Source organism: Gadus morhua, chromosome 19, assembly GCF_902167405.1.
Source record: "Gadus morhua chromosome 19, gadMor3.0, whole genome shotgun sequence".
NCBI classification, from domain to species: Eukaryota; Metazoa; Chordata; class Actinopteri; order Gadiformes; family Gadidae; genus Gadus; species Gadus morhua.
In genome coordinates this window covers 20862871-20880031 of record NC_044066.1, presented here as the reverse complement: position 1 = coordinate 20880031, position 17161 = coordinate 20862871, and the positions used below count along the sequence as shown (strand labels likewise).

Sequence of the window (17161 nt, the reverse complement as noted above, 5' to 3'; positions counted from 1 at the left end):
ATAGAAGGGGCATCCTGGGGGTTCATGTAAAATACAATGTTGAGGGCGTGAGCCTGCACTTATGTAAAGCGTAAAGCAGAATGATATCCAGAATCCATTTTTCTTTAGTACTGATGAAGTTGCATCCAAGTAAATCACATCAGCATTAACTAATACATTTAGAAAATAGCTTGCCACTGTTTTATTTCTTTCTTTCAATGATACGATTTAATAACATATATTTTAATTTTAAATAGCTTTTAGAATACAAGTAGATAGATTTTAGATAAATGGTCCAGAAAGTATAAGTTGACCAATCAATATTTTTGATGTTTCTGTCTATATGATCGGAAACATTTGAATTTCCTCCAAATGAAATGAAATTTTTAGGTTAAGACAGTTAAATGTTTAAAGGAGAAAGCTGAGTGAATACAAGGTCCAGTCAGAGAAAATAGAACAGATACAGAGTAGATCAGACGTCTTTGGTAACATTGATGTTGGAGGCACCATGCAGAGAGACAAAGAGAATAACAAGAAAGTGTGTTGATGATGTTTAAATCTCACAACTGTGTGTGTTTGTGCTTCCTCAAAAGTGCAAACCACAAAGCAAAAAAAGAGAAAACAAATGTTTTGTTTAATTATGATGGTCAGCCAAACCAAACACAATTTTTAACCATAATAAATTGAAAGGAGCATGGATGGTCAATTTGTTTCTACCTGTGTTGTCAAGGCACATTCATAATACCTTATTTGTTTAGGCCTTTCCGTGGCACTTGATCCAGTTGATAATATTTTGCAAATGTGTCTATTTTCATATATTTACATGTTCTAATACACGTTTTCATTAGCATGGAAGCATGTATATATTCTGAGCATTTCTGCTGCAGAGAACACAAACCTTTTGGGATCAGGTAAGTAAACATACCTAATATATACCTATTTTTTTCCTATTCACCTATTTATATTTGAATTACGGCAGCAGCATTCTCGCTCAATACTGGGCCATTCTCAAAAATTGCTGTCATAATTAGTCCCTTGTACAAAATAACCCGAAAACATGCTCCATTTTGAAAAGTCCTGAAGTTTTCCTTTTTAATTTTTTTTTTCTTTATAACATGTTGAAAGTTATAAATGATAATGCATGTGTCCGGATTATACTCAACAGATTTTTGGGGACGAATCAATTGTTCTGCTGATCGCTGTAGATACTATTTACCAACAAAGAAGGTTTCTTCTATTTCTCTTCTCTATTACAGCAATTTTCTACCAAAACATTGAATCTTCCTGGGAACATGGGCCCCTCTTCTTTGTTTTGGCTTCTGCTGTGGAGTCCAAGTAAGTCCAATGATTGGGATGTCGAGATTTAGATTCATTTTTTAATATGGATGAAATTCCAAAGAGGAACCATTGCCAATGTTTATTTAGTTAAAGTTAATTCAATATTATGAATTGTTGCTTTGAAAGTGAAAGTTATTCAAGGATTATTAAAACGTTATCCCATTAACCCATCAAGCTAACCAATATATTCGCGATAGTCCATGACCTCTGGCGGAACAGAGGGCATCACACTGTCATTATTTGTAAAACAAAACCCTTAAAACATAATTACTTTGATTAGTAATCTTCTAACGCATAACTGTATCCTAGCCCTACACTAATTCTACCCCTCAAATGATTCTCTGGGGCTCTTTACTTTTGTTGTACTCTTATTTTGAAGAACAATTCTTGTTCTTGAGATCCCCCTTTTGAAGCACTGGGTATTTTAAAGATATTTTTAATCTCTGCCGCCATGGTGTATCAATCCAAACATTAACAAAAGACGTAGTTTGATGACGTTGTGAATCAACGTGGAGTTGCTGTCTATCACTATTGCCGGTGGAGATCGACCTAACGTGACACAGAGAGTTACTGTATTAAAGTCAGTCATGTTACGTTTAGTTTCGTCAGTTAATTTAAGTCTAACAAAATGGCGGTTGGAGCTCTGTCCAGCCAGTGGATGATTTTGATGTCTGCGTCCGAGAGAGGGTTAAGCTTCTAGGACACTTAGAGATGAGCCACGGTGTGTGTATACGTGTGGAGCTCCGTCTGGTCAGAGGTCAATTCTGATCTCCGTGTCCGGGAGAGGGACGCAGTTGTTTCCACTAATGCACACATATGTGAAGTCAGTTTAAACTGTGTTATATACAGTCCGTGTAAAGTCATTGTTAACCTGTAGTACAGTCTATGTTAAGTCAGTTCAACCAGTGTTACGAACCGTCTATGTTAAGTCAGTTTAGCCAGTATAATAAAAAGTCTGTGTTAAGTCAGTTTAATCAGTATTATGAACAGTTTATGTGGGTTACACCCACACTAGAGACCACTGGCTACACAGTTATTTACCTGCTTTTTTACTGTTGTAGAGATACTCCAGAACAGTGCCCATTACGAACGTGAGACATCTCAGACTAAATTGCAATTTAGTAAGGCTATTGTTTAGTGAAGGGTCCTCAGTTCCCTGGGTCACATCGCTGTAAATCAGAGGGTGAATATCTGTTCAATCACCAATATCTTTCCAAGTTCAAAAACAAACAAAGGAAACGTCGCCAACGTATGTATTTTGTAATTGTTTAGGTCGAGCGACGCCTAGCTGCAGAAATTATATATAATACCTTCGAGGGCTTTATCAATTTTTAATAATCCTTGACATGAATTATTGTTGCCGGTTCCTGTTGGGGGTTTGTTTGCTGTGAACGGGCAGAGAGTTTCCTCAAACAGAACCATTCCACCGAGTTCATTGTGTTGCCCTGGCTGCTATTCAAATGTTCTGCCTGAATTTAATTTTTGTTATTTCTTTTCTGCAGTTTTCCACTTAACATTATCAACTGAACTGAGAACGTTTGTGAAAATTAAGGAAGGGTCCTGGAATGAAGGACAAAGGACGTGTGTGGAGGGAGGTGGTCATCTCGTGACTTTACATAATCGCTATGATGTCCAATTGATTCATAAATTAATAAATGAGCCAGGAGCGTCAGCCTATCTTGGTCTTCATGAAAAGCAAGATGCACATCGAAGCGAATGGTCAAATGGAGAGGAAATGACGAACTGGACAACGGAAGCTAGCATAACCTATGAACAGAAATGTGTGGCGATTCAAAACAATGAATGGCGAGAGCAGCCATGCAATGAAAAAAATTATTTCATGTGCTACAATGCATGTAAGTAATATTATTTGTGTTGCTATGCTTTCTAGACAATAAATTAGTTTATACAATTTATCATAATCATATATGTGTGCGTGTTTAGGGGGGGGGGTTGTAGCTGAATACCAGCTCATTGAACAGAAGAAAGATTGGTGTGAAGCCCGCCTGTACTGCAGGAAGCATTTCACTGACCTGGTCAGCATCAACAACAACACCCAGAACGAGGAGGCCCTCAGAAGAGGAGCCAACAGGACCTTCTGGATCGGACTGAAGCATGATAACTACGAGTGGGAAGACGGACAGTGCTCCACGTTCAGGGAGGGAATTACCATCAGATATAAGAGCAAGGGATGTGCTCATCAGTCTAAAGATAAAGTTATTTTAGACAGTTGTGATAGTGGGAAGGATGTTATTTGCATGCAAGGTGAGTTGCAACATTTTAAATCATGTGGTAATCTGACATGTTAAATCGTTGCAAGAGGAAACATTCCTTCTTACCGTTTATGTTTCCCACCTAAGGAGATACCAGAATCACCGTCCCCACTGACCCCCTAACCTGGGAAGAGGCCTACGACTACTGCAAGGAGAACCACGACGGACTTCTGTTCATCCGGGATCAAGATGAGCAAAGCGAAGTCGAAAAATGGCTCGACGTGACTGGGGTTCCTGGACCGGTCTGGCTCGGTCTGAGACAGAGTAGAGCGTTTGGGTTCTGGTTCTGGTCCACCATCGACCAGGTGGTGGACTTTATCAACTGGAGAGACGGCCCACCCGAGCTGCCTCTCTCCTACCACTGTGGTGCCATGGAGGCCGGAGGCATGTGGAGGGATGTGAACTGCCAAACCAAGCTACCTGCTCTTTGCATTGAACACTTTAAGCGCTCATTACCTTGTTCTTGAGTTGGCTTGTGTGGGTTTAAGAATTTGTGTGGATTTCAAATGTATCCCTCTAAACTTTGACAAAACATGCTCAGGAAACCCATAAGGATTTCTTATTTATATACTTAGATACTTGTACTTAGAAAAAAAATGACCTTATCTTCTTGTGACGATGTTGAATTGAAAAAAAGTACATCAAATAATGGGAATAATCAAATAAATTATATTTGAGTCTGAATAGATCATGAGTTGACGTCATATATATGTGGAGGACCAAAGCAATAGTTCTTCCCAAGGCCTTCCGGTGGTTTGTGATAGGGAGCGATACGTTGACCGATCATCCATGCAGGAGGAGATCTGATTTCAGCGTCGTAATACGAATTCAACAAATGTTGATGTTTATATTACATATATATTTATTCTTTATTTTATATTTCATTAGAAATTTATGAATAATCAAATATGAATGAGTTTGGGTTAGGGTTAGGGCAATTATAGTTGGGCCATTCAAGTTCCGCACTCAATGTTGAACAGTTTGCCAAACAGGGCAGGAATATTATGGCAGCCATGCTGGTTTTCCCCCTGTAAAGCCCCTTTTAAATATGGTACGCCTTATGGCTACATCGGCCTGGCAACCCTGCCACCAATTTGCCTGATATTCTTCCTAACTGTGCTCTGGTCCTCTCCTCTCAAAGAACGGAGATGCTTGGTGGAGATACTGTATTCTTATTGGCCAACGTAGTGAAGCGTGCCAACATACTGTATGTGTGCTGTGTCCGCGTTAACAGAACTTTTAGACATTGCGTGGTGGCAGTGGTTCAGGGTTGATTTGTAACCGTAAGGTTGGCTAGTTCGATCCCCGGTTCTCCTCGCTGAGTGTCGAGGTGTCCCTGAGCGAGACCCCTCACCCTGACTGCTCCTGACGAGCTGGCGGTCTCCTTGTGGGGTTGACACCGCTGTCGGTGTGTGAATGCGTGCATGAACGGTTGTAAGTCGCTTCAGTCTGCTTAACACCCTAAATAGAATATAAAAACAATGCTTGTATTGCATAATCTGATATCGTTTTATATTTAATTATTTGTTTAGCCACAGTTTCCAGATACAATTTGGATGAAGGGCATAATTAAAAGCAGCAGGGAAATATTTTATTCAATGTTCACCTCTTTGTTTTTTTAACTTTGGGAGCTGGGAACGGAGAAAACATTGTCCACTTCACATCGGAGCCGCCCCCTCACACAAGCCAGTCTCTTAACTGAACACACAATCTCTGGACTCCACGACAGGACAGGCAACGCTTGTTCTTTTGACAGGAGGATCAGGAAGTGAGCCTACTCGAGTCGTAGTTCACTCGGCTGCCAGTGAATGTAACGCCTATCTGCGTGCTTTGGTTTAAAACCATTCTGTTAAATGTACTGCTTAACGGCAGGTTGACAGGGTTACCCTCGATCCAGCGCATGGTTTTGGGTCCGGTTACAGTTTTGAGATGCATGCAAATAAACATTGAATCCCCTTTCTTTAATGAGGACGAGTTGAACATAGCCTCTCTGAGCACGGCAAGCACCAGCGTTACTACACTGCAGTCGCACAAACACAAGCACACATACTCTGCTTTCCCTGCGTGCATCAGTCATAGGTTAAAACATTGAGAATGTGGCATTTAACGTCATCGTTTCGCACGCCTCGCATGTCAAAGCCAGTCGACACAGTCACACAGCTGTGGCATAACTATCATGACACAGCCGTGTCAGACCTTTTTCCATAACATCCGCAATTTCATAATTACATAGCCTAAGTGCAGTGGGATTCTCTTGTGCTTCTTGCGTAGTCTTTTTTTCCCAAAGTCCTTAAGAATTTCCCTTTCCAACTTTCCTTGACGTCCTGACTTATTTCATCGAGGTCCAGGAAAAGTGTTATAAGACAAATGTTTTTGACTGTTCGACCGGATCCATGGAGCAGTGTCAGAGATTACACAGAGGGCATGCGGCTGATTTCGAAACCCTGTGGTACAACTGTAGTCATAGCCGTTGATAATGGGGTATTGGAGGGAAAAACAACACATGTTACAAATAATGTTTATTAATTCTAAATAAAATAACATTAATTTGATCGTTTCAGAAACGCTAAGGAAGTCCACACAGGGGATTCTAAATATGAGGGAAAAAAAAATTAAGTGGTTTATAGTTCTGTTTCATCAATGGAATACTTGATTTACAAATGTCCATTGTCCATCAGGTTTTCTTTAAAGTTCCTATTCCTAAATGGAAAGTGTAATTTGAAATCAATACAGGCAGAAATGTATGCCATTAAGGGTTCCAATTTCATCGATTTCTACAATGCGATGAATGAATTACAGGTTATTTCATTAAGGTGGTAAGGGAGGTGGAGTTCTAAATATAAGTAATAAAGAAAGGTTAAAAAAACATCTTAAAAGAATATGAATGGATATTAATACCAGGATACCGTTCGGTAATAGTTTGTCTGGAGGGCAATAAACCAAACTTGACCGTGGAGCTCAGGATGTCGCCGCAATGTGTTACAGACTGACAGAGAGACAGACAGACGGACAGACAGGCAGGGAGATGGATGGACACACAGACAGAGACAGATAGAGAGATGTAACTACTGACTAGGCCAGTGTAGAACAATACGACCGCTGGACAACTTCTGGGACTATTTTCAAGATTAGTATTATTTCTTGGTGGTCCTGCCTACTTTTATATCTACATGAAGCCAGCAGCACAGCAAACATGCAAATAACTTCTTGAAGCTGGCGTTTGTGTTGCGCAGGTGACGCTTATGGAAATATAACATAAGATAAGGGTACGATAAGAATGTTTTATGTCTACACTGAAAATGTGCTTGTTTGTTTAATATTTGAATAAAGACCCAACTCTCTCACACACACACATAATTCTCTCTCTCTCTCTCTCTCTCTCTCTCTCTCTCTCTCTCTCTCTCTCTCTCTCTCTCTCTCTCTCTCTCTCTCTCTCTCTCTCTCTCTCTCTCTCTCTCTCTCTCTCTCTCTCTCTCTCTCTCTCTCTCTGTTAGCTGGAGAACGCATGTTAAGATCCAGGTGACATTCCCATATTTGGTGGGGAATATATGTGTGCTCGGTGGTAGGGACGGAACAAACATCAGTCTGTGTGGGTGTATGTATATTTGTGTTTATTGTCACATGCACATTAATATAAGATGAGCAGATGATAATGTATAATACCACTGAAAGTCTTCAGTGTCAGGGTTCCTTGACCGAGAAAGTAAAAAATGAATATGTATAAAGATTATTCGTTAATTAAGAAGTTAGTTTGTTAAGTAATGATATTCATTACGGATCATGGAACTATGTCAACCATACATAAATGAGACTTTAATTTATTGTATGCATAATTTTATGTTAGTATGCCAAATGTTACACCACCTCATATTCTAAATGCAATATCAGCGTTTTACATCCAGGCAATTTACAGACAAAACTGAAAAACAACAATTTTCCTTTTAGACCAAATGTCTAAAGTGTGAAAGTGAACATGGATTGTCAGGTAACATGCAATGGTGGTATCTATTTGCATCGTCAAGGTACATCTAAATGACCTGCATCGTAAAAATATTTTCTTATTTTATGGTCTGATGCAGTGTTTATTATCATGGGAGCATATATATATTAAGAGCAAATCTGCCGCAGCAAACACAGACCTTTGCGGACCAAGTAAGCAACCAAAATATATGTCTAGTTGGTTTTTTCCAATCTTGTAAATCAATATATATATATTAGAGAAAATTTTGCAAATGTTCTGTCTTCAAAGCTGTTTAGTCTTACAGTCAAATCCATGGCTTATTCAAGCAAGAATATATTAATTGTTAGTAACCAGTACATGCGTGTCCTGATTATATTCAACTGAGTTTTGGGAACTTTGGGAAGTTGTTCAGCGATGATATGGATTTGATGTATCAATGACGATGGTTTCCTCTGACATCTTTATCTTACACAGATCCGTTTTTCTATTGAAACAATTCCATGTCCCCGTGATCATGGACTCCCCCCATTTGTGGTCGCTTCTGCTGCTGTGTTTAAGTAAGTGTAGCGCTTAAGTCGAGATTGACCTTCGATGCCATCAGCGAAGAATGCATGGAGAGTGCCTGCAGTAGTGTGGCTGTGTAGGTCAATCCCCTTTAGACAGACAATCATTTAAGGGATCTTTTAAATGTTTTTAAAGGGCTGGACAACAGAAAATGCATTATTATCATACCTCTGAGGGCTTTATCAATTTTTAATAATCCTTGACATGAATTATTGTTGCCGGTTCTGCTCTCCTGTTGGGGGTTTGTTTGCTGTGAACGGGAAGAGAGTTTCCTCAAACAGAACCATTCCACCAAGTACATTGTGTTGCCCTGGCTGCTATTCAAATGTTCTGCCTGAATTTTATTTTTGTTTTTTCTTTTCTGCAGTTTTCCACTTAACATTATCAACTGAACTGAGAAAGTTTGAGCGACTGAGCGTGGAAAAACGGAACTGGAAAAACGGACAAACGGCGTGTGCGGACAAAAATGGTCATCTCGTGACTTTACATAATCGCTATGATGCCCAATTGATTCATAAATTAATAAATAGGCCAGGAGCAACAGCCTATCTTGGTCTTCATGAAAAGAAAGATGCACATCAAAGCGAATGGTCAAATGGAGTTGAAATGACGAAGTGGACAACGGAAGCTAACATAACCTATGAACAGAAATGTGTGGCGATTCAAAACAATGAATGGAGAGAGCAGCCATGCAATGAAACAATGTATTTCATGTGCTACAATATATGTAAGTAATATTATTTGTGTTGCTATGCTTTCTAGAGAATAAATTAGTTTATACAATTGATCATAATCATATATGTGTGTGTTTGGGGAGGGGGGTTGTAGCTGCATACCAGCTCATTGAACAGAAGAAGGATTGGTGTGAAGCCCGCCTGTACTGCAGGAAGCATTTCACTGACCTGGTCAGCATCAACAACAACAACCAAAACGACGAGGCCCTCAGAAGAGGAGCCAACAGGACCTTCTGGATCGGACTGAAGCATGATAACTACCAGTGGGAAGACGGACAGTGCTCCACGTTCAGGGAGGGAATTACCATCAGCGCAGCAGGCCACAAGGAATGTGCTCATCAGTATGAAGATAACGTTGTTTTAGACAGATGTAATAATACACACAATATTATTTGCATGCAAGGTGAGTTGCAACATTTTAAATCATGTGGTAATCTGACATGTTAAATCGTTGCAAGTGGAAACATTCCTTCTTAACGTTTATGTTTCCCACCTAAGGAGATACCAGAATCACCGTCCCCACTGACCCCCTAACCTGGGAAGAGGCCTACGACTACTGCAAGAAGAACCACGACGGACTTCTGTTCATCAGGGATCAAGATGAGCAATTGGAAGTCGAAAAATGGCTCAATGCGACTGGGGTTCCTGGACCGGTCTGGCTTGGTCTGAGACAGAGTAGAGTGTTAGGGTTCTGGTTCTGGTCCACCATCGACCAGGTGGTGGACTTTATCAACTGGAGGGACGGCCCTCCCGAGCTGCCTCTCTCCTACCACTGCGGTGCCATAGATGGTAGAGGCACATGGAGTGATGTGAAATGCCAAACAAAGCTACCTGCTCTTTGCATTGAGGACATGTACAGTACCACCGATTAAAAAGTAATTAGTTATCCTTTGACCTTGTGTTGGTTTGTGTGGGTTTAAGAAATTGTATTTTTCTGTCATTACTCGTTCAGGAAACCCTTCATCTTTCCCCGTTTAATTTCTTTTCACCTTTCGATTTGAACAACAAAGCCTGGGTTTTAATAAGTGTAAAAGTGTAAATTTCCTTTTTTTTGTTTTATTTAGTTTGTTTTCTTGATGCCATCCGTTCCCCCCTGAAACGGCTGAAACTTTTTAATCGCAGAATGCATCATATGAAAGCATAGTGTTTTGTGTGGATTTTGAGAAATGCATTGATAGATAGCAAGATAGATGCCTTACTGATCCCGACGGAAATACAGTTTTTCAGATCCATCTCCATAGTGGAAGCCGAGCATAACTTTCATGTCGGGTTCAGTAAGGGATGATATGGGGGCATGTCTTTTTTTTAATTATGTTGCTAGGTTACTTGGACATTTATTTCAGAGATTAAAGTGCCGATATGTAAACACTCTGGTCCTTCTACTCATTGCATCGCACCCTAAAAGGAGGGATTGGACTTGGGCTGCCGACAAAGGATATTCGAAAGACGTGGCATTGAGGTAAATGCCACGTAAATAGCACTCTGAGATTCTGCTTAGAATGAAGAGTGCTCAACAAATAAAATGAATTATTATTATTATTGTTATTATTATTAATATTATAAATGTGATTCTGAGCCCGGATAGCCCGTTGAATCTGGAAAGAGAGATTTTTTTGGGTGAATTAATAAACAAACACGCATGCACACACACACACATACTCCTGTCTGGTGCCCTCCACTTCATCCTGTGCTGTCATAATTAGCTGAGTGCTGCAAGCAGCGCTCAACTAATGTTATTCCTAGGCTTTATTCTATCTTTCTTCCTTTCCTTAATTCTTTCTTTCTTTCCTATTCTCTAGACATTTTGGGACCAGACTTCCGCAGCAATTTCTCACCTAGAGACTCCATTCCTCTTTTAAAATGTTCATATTAGCTGATCTATCTATGTGGCAAGAATGATGAATTCCTAAGGCTCAATTGTAGATGCAACAACACACATGTTGTGTAATTGCAGTAACACATACACAAAAACAAACCAAAACCATCCCCTGATTAATCCTAAAAGCTGCCATTGACCTAATAAAATATGGTTTCAAGGTCCAAATGCACAATTTGGACCTTGCTGATGTCCCACAATGGGACATCAGCTGATATATCGACCATTTTGGCTGTTCTGAAGCGTTCTCTCGCATCCCTGGGATGGTTGTCTTGCATAATCACCTAGCCTACACATCCTGGTTCATTTATTACCCCAAAAAAAATATCTATGTATCAGAAAATCATCAGAACCCATTACCAGTGGCAAACTGTTTTGGTTCCATCACGCTTGTAATCTTTTTTTAACCCGCACCATTACAGACGTTAACCGAATGTGAAACATTTTGGATCTCGATCGTAGAAATTCCAATTACGTAGATGAAATTCAACAGAAGCCAAAATAACATGCAAAGCAAGGGTTGTTTGGTTCCCCTCCCTCGGTTTCTGCGTATTGTGGCGACAGAGAGCCAATGGGAACCCAGGTTGCTGGGGGTATCTTGTCGCTGGCTCATTTGCAGTAACATTCTAGTAAACAGATCCACAGAACATGAGGATTAAGGATTGCATGGCAGGGGTTGTACCTGCTTTAGTGTATGTCTTAAGGGAGGGATTACGTAGCCTACTACTCAACGATGGAACGAGTTCCCAAGATCCCAATGATCTCCATAATCTCTAATTCATGTGTGATAGAATATGTATCAAACTGTCCGTTTTTATCCGACAACTGAAACAAAAACCAACACATCCAGATTTTATTCTATATTTTTATATGAATAAACACACATAAAAGAAGCTGATATCAAATGCAAAGCAATGCACTGTGCTTCCTCTAGTTCGACAGTGTCAGAGGATGCAACTTCACCGGTGTCAATAACTCTTTCCTTGACACTGGTGCCAACACTGCTGTCAGCATGTTCAAAATCGAGTCTGCCTTCAAACCACTGAAACAACCTTAATTGTTCAAAAGGACACAATGAAACATGACAATTTCCTCTCGCTCGCAAGATGCAAAGACGCACACACACACACACATGCACGACACCTGCATCAACACGTAGGCACATGTGTACATGCTAAACACACCCATGCGCACGCACAACACGCACACATCACACACGTGTGCACGTGCACTAAGGCATACAAAGTGAAAAGCCATCAGTGCAGGGAAGAGCGTGCACGAGTGAGGGAATGCAGCGCATTAAAGCTGAAACACACATACACACACCAGAAGCATTCAAGGTTAAATGTCCTGTCCATGTGTTTGGAATATAGCACACATAATAAAGCGATTACACACACACACACACGCATGTGCGTGCACCACTGTTGAAATGTCACCAGTACACTTAATGGTGTCTAATGTCAGGCTTTACAGTCGAGGGTCAATAATTCCAGTCATTCACTGTGGACCGACAATTCAGAAAATGTCATCATGGATGCATGGCCACAGTCGGTCACCCTATCACATATAACATGGGCACTTGTACAAGGTACAACCTGATGGATGGATGAATTGTAACTGTGTGATTCGTTTTGGCCGAGAGAGAGAGAGAGAGGTAGAGAGAGAGAGAGAGAGGTAGGTAGAGAGAGAGAGAGAGAGAGAGAGAGAGAGAGAGAGAGAGAGAGAGAGAGAGAGAGAGAGAGAGAGAGAGAGAGAGAGAGAGAATAAATGTGGGAGGATTGTTCTATACCCTTAAAACTATAACCTACTAGAATGAGACACGCATCATCACATCATTTTTCCATGGTGATGAAAAAAAAACACAAACAGAAACAATACCTCCGCGCACAACTGCACCGCCACCAGAAGCTCTTACTCACGCACGACTCCTTTAAAGATGAGTTGATTCGCATAGGTTCTTTGCTCGATGGAGAAATAAAGCAAGCTCCCGAGTTCTCGATGAAATGCTCTACCTCCATGATTGATCTCGGTCCGACCTTAAGTAATGGCCCGAAGAGACAGAAGGTCACGACTGTATCTGCAGGAACGCTGTGACATTGCCATGGCTGCAGGAGATGGGATTCTGTGCCGGGAATTTAGTATTTACTCTCATTGGAATAATGTGGTTTATATTAATAATGTGTGATTTATTCCTTTTATCTCTTACGACACACTATTTTCTACCCTCTTATACCATACCGGCGAGAAATATGGAGCCTGGCTTGGCATATTCTGTGAAAAAAGAATTTTTTTTTTTTTTGCTTTTTAAAAGGTACTAGGGCAAAGTTATCACAGTGACCCCGTGGTGATGATTCGATACCAAATCGTTCAGAGAAGCAAAAGAGCGGTAACCCTTTACAACCAGCACATTAATCAACCATTAACTGAATTAAGTTAAAGCAGTTATAAGCATTAACTAACAGTCTAGTTATGATTTACTAATGCATGTTAACCACGGTATTAATGTTTAGATTAATTTATTCGGTCCAGGTTGATTCTAATTCTTTATAGTACTGCATTAACTTATGTTATTTAATGGTGAATTAATGTACTGTTATTGTAAAGGGTCACAAATAAAGCAAGTAAATAATGCTGGGATGGTTGGTTTTAATGGGCTAAGAGGCTTAAACCCTGCCATATTACTGCGTGAAAGTCGGATCATTTACTGCTCAATTTTTGGGGGCATAATTAAGAGAACCGGATCATTGCGAGTTCCTCGGATATCTTCTGATCAACATTGAACTTGTGTCAAGTGATTGACGTGTGTGACATATATGTTACGTGGCACCCACTCACTGAACAGCCCGAATAAGACGTTACCAACCGGAAACGCGCGAAAAAATAAACATCTGCTGATCGAAGAGTGTGAAAATGATGATTAAATTGTAATACATAACATTGCTCTTTGCTGTTTGACGGTTGAACAACTGATTGGTTTCCGATGGAAAGCACCGTAGGAAACCGTATGCTCCAGGTAAAATGTATTTGATATTCGAGGTATTATTTGGTTACATACAATTAAGAACCAGATGCATTCTGTTAGCTAATTACAGCAAATAGTATGAAGGATCATTAGCAGTGAACAGTTGACAGCCACAGTCACATACTGAACAACTTTTATTCATTGGGGGTCAAACAGGGCTCACAGAGACATTGCAATCTCCAAGGTGGTTCTTTGGGCTGCCTTTAATGTCTCCCTCATGAGATGAGATCAGATAAACAATACATTTTTCCTTACAGCTCTCTCCATAGATTTGTTACTGCTGAGTTACTCTATTTGCATTTAGATCCTAAAACAGTTGCTTCTATTCAAAGTGACGTGTCTAAATTCAGACGATGGAGTGGCTGGGGGTTTAGGGGGACTGGCTCAAGGTTCCCCAAAATATGTTTGCTGGACGTTTGAACCCCGAAAAAATGGACACATTTCTTAACAAATAGATTCTCTCTTCACATACTTTTAAATCATTTTTGGATAAAATTATTATCCACCTCATATATCAATGCCATGCTTACAGGATTAAGCTAGCAGATTGTTTGGTTTCGGTGAGCACAATCACTTAGCTTTATTGCAATCTCGCTCTCGCGCTCTCTCCCCCCTCTCTCTCACTCCCCCTCTCTATCCCCCCCCCCCCTCTCTCTCTCTCTCCCCCTCTCTCCCCCTCTCCTTCTCTCCCTCTCTCTCTCTCAAAACTCTCTCTCTCTCTCTCTCTCTCAAAACTCTCTCTCTTTCTCACTCTCACTCTCGTTCAAACTCTCTCTCTCTAACTAAACAGAGAAACACAGATATTACGATTTTAAGAAACAAGCTAGATTCCACGAGGTTCTGAAGCAGCCCACGCATTGGACGAGGAAAAACACAAACAACAACACGAGTAGAAGAAGCTTCAACAGTCAGCCGGGTGGTGGGCAGGCGGGCAGACATCTGTAAGAGCTCAGATCCATATCACCACTGAGTGTTTTTAAGGTAATGGCCTCCCCTGGCACGGCACATCTGACGCTGGTAATTGCTTAAAAGTCCCGGATGGAAAGCTGGCTCCTTGTGCTTTGAAAGCCCAGAGCTCAGACAGTCTTGTTGTTTTTGTATGGCCCCTGTTGCTGTTTGCCCCTGTGTTGTTGTTGTTTTTGTTGTGGGCCGAAGAGCCCAATCCTTTCTTTGTTTGGTATCACTGGGCTTCCTCTCTGTTCTTCGTCCTCTTCCCCACCCCCCTCCTTTCTCCCCTCACTCCCCACCCCCCTCATTTCTCCCCTCTCTCCCCATCATCCCTTCCCCCTCCTTCCTCATCCTCCTCCTCGTCATGATCTCTCTCTCTCTCTCTCTCTCTCTCTCTCTCTCTCTCTCTCTCTCTCTCTCTCTCTCTCTCTCTCTCTCTCTCTCTCTCTCTCTCTCTCTCTCTCTCTCTCTCTCTCTCTCTCTCTCTCTCTCTCTCTCTCTCCATCCGTTCTCCTCTACTACTTTTGTTCCTGCACCTTCCCCCTCCTCCATCTTCTCTTCATCCTCTCTCACCCTCTCCTTCCGTTCTCCTCCTCTCCTCCTCCTTTCGCCTCTCCTCCTTTCTCCTGGCTTTTCTTCCCCCCCTCTTCTTCATTGTCCTTCCTCTTCTTCCTGTACCTCCCCCCCTCCTCCCCCTTCCACCTGCATCTCTTCTCTTCACCCTCTCTCCCCCTCTCCTTCCGGTCCCCTCTCCGCCCCTCTCTGTTCTTCTACTCCTCTCTCATCCCATCCCCCTCTGTCACCCCCCTCTTCCTCATCGTCCTCCTCTTCCTCCTGCCGGGTCCCTACTGAACAGGTGTCATCGTGCGGGCCCCCTGACAGCAGCAGATCAGAGATTGACAGGTGGAGGGAGCCCAGCCAGCGCCCGCCCCTGCCGGTCAGCTGTCTGACATAATGAGGGATTTCACAGCTCGGATCACAGGCGCATACGTGTGCATGTACGCGTGCATGCATGTGACACTCGCACACGAACACACACATACAAACACACACACACAAACACACACACACAAATACACACACACACACACCGAGAAGTACATGCAGCGCACACACATACTGTACAAACACACACACACAAATATGTGTGAGCATATACAGTATATACTGTATAAATAAATGTGTGTGTATATATATATATATATATATATATATATATATAATGTATACTGTGTGTGTGAATGTATGTATTATGGCTGTAATCATTCATAAATATCGATCAGTCGTCAACATTTAGAAAATAGATGAATTGTCATTTATCAGGTACAAATAACCATAACCATAACCATTATTAATAACCATGCATAATAGTGTTGCAGTTCAATTCAAATATTTGGTTAATTTATGATTATAATAGGAATCATTCCGTGTTGTCTTGGCTGCTTGTCAGAGAAAGCAAGCACATAGAGACATCACAAGTTACTTTGGACTCTGGTAACTTATGATCGCATTTACTACATATAACATTTTATAGACTCAATTATTAATCAAAAAAATAATCTTTTGATCAATCAACTATGAAAATAATCATTAGTTGTGTGGATTTGTGTGAGCGTGTGTGTGAATTTATGAGTTTAGCCTATTTGGCTTATTAAATCTATTCAGTCAGGATCTACATCAAAACCACATGATTGTAGATATGGAGGAAAAGACTGTTCACAAGTGTATTACCAACCGACATCCTCGACAAAAACTTTGTTCGACAAAAACTTTGCGAACAAATCAAAGTGAACAAATCCGATACAAAAGTAAATTTCCTATCAGATTATACTTGGTTGTGTGCTCAGTTCAAGAGATTTCGGCTAAACTTCTTAGATGCGACTAAAACCAAACAGTATGAGAAAAACATAATCGATTTGGCTAGGTGAGGAAAAAGCTGAATACATTCATAAAATAGGAAAAAAACATTTTATCGACTTTTGTATTAATCCCAGACGTGTTTGGGCATGAAGACAGAAAATATGGATAATAAGGAGTAAAACTGCCAAAACTGTCTACACTGTCACCCCCAGAATTGTACTCAAAATGACAAAATGACAATATGATATGTTTGTACAATGAAAACTCTGCATCAAAGATAATAAATTGCATTGCCCACATTGTGCATTTTCTAAGGACGGAGGCCACAGGAAGTATGGAGGCCACAAAACCTACATTTTTCAGTCTATGCTTTGACCTACGGTTGACTGTTGCCATCCCATAATCTGCGTTCATAAATTATGTGTTGTCATTGCATCGCATTCATCTTAAATCAGTTGAATTCCATTTAATCCTTAACCTAATTGTGATTACATTTAATGGCAAGGAAGAGTGCTGCTTTGAACGCCGACCAAAAAAAAATATTTTTTTCTAATTTGATGATGTTAATGAGATACAAATGGCATCCCCTTCACTGTTCTCTCT

The 17161-nt window shown here is 40.8% G+C and overlaps 1 protein-coding gene across 3 annotated transcripts; it reads left to right on the top strand.

Annotated features, from left to right (window-relative positions):
- Positions 1-919: 919 nt before the first annotated feature.
- On the top strand, positions 920-10378 carry LOC115532582 (C-type mannose receptor 2). 3 transcript variants are annotated; one of them, XM_030342448.1, is made up of 4 exons: positions 920-1314; positions 8483-8842; positions 8944-9252; positions 9348-10378. In XM_030342448.1, exons 1-4 carry the CDS (start codon positions 1272-1274, stop codon positions 9719-9721), a joined length of 1086 nt encoding a protein of 361 aa, XP_030198308.1. In that variant the 5' UTR covers positions 920-1271; the 3' UTR covers positions 9722-10378. The 3 variants fall into 3 exon arrangements, with proteins under 3 accessions (XP_030198308.1, XP_030198305.1, XP_030198307.1); XM_030342445.1 differs by lacking the exons at positions 8483-8842; positions 8944-9252; positions 9348-10378 and adding exons at positions 2820-3173; positions 3262-3582; positions 3678-5555 and having other exon boundaries at positions 944-1314; XM_030342447.1 differs by lacking the exon at positions 920-1314 and adding an exon at positions 8029-8108.
- The last annotated feature ends 6783 nt before the right edge of the window (positions 10379-17161 follow it).

Coding starts and splice junctions, on each gene's coding strand:
- LOC115532582 (XM_030342445.1), top strand. CDS start 1,272: ATGGGCCCCTCTTCTTTGTTTTGGCTTCTGCTGTGGAGTCCAA. Junction 1,315..2,819: donor GCTTCTGCTGTGGAGTCCAA/GTAAGTCCAATG, acceptor TCTTTTCTGCAG/TTTTCCACTTAACATTATCA. Junction 3,174..3,261: donor TTTCATGTGCTACAATGCAT/GTAAGTAATATT, acceptor GTGCGTGTTTAG/GGGGGGGGGTTGTAGCTGAA.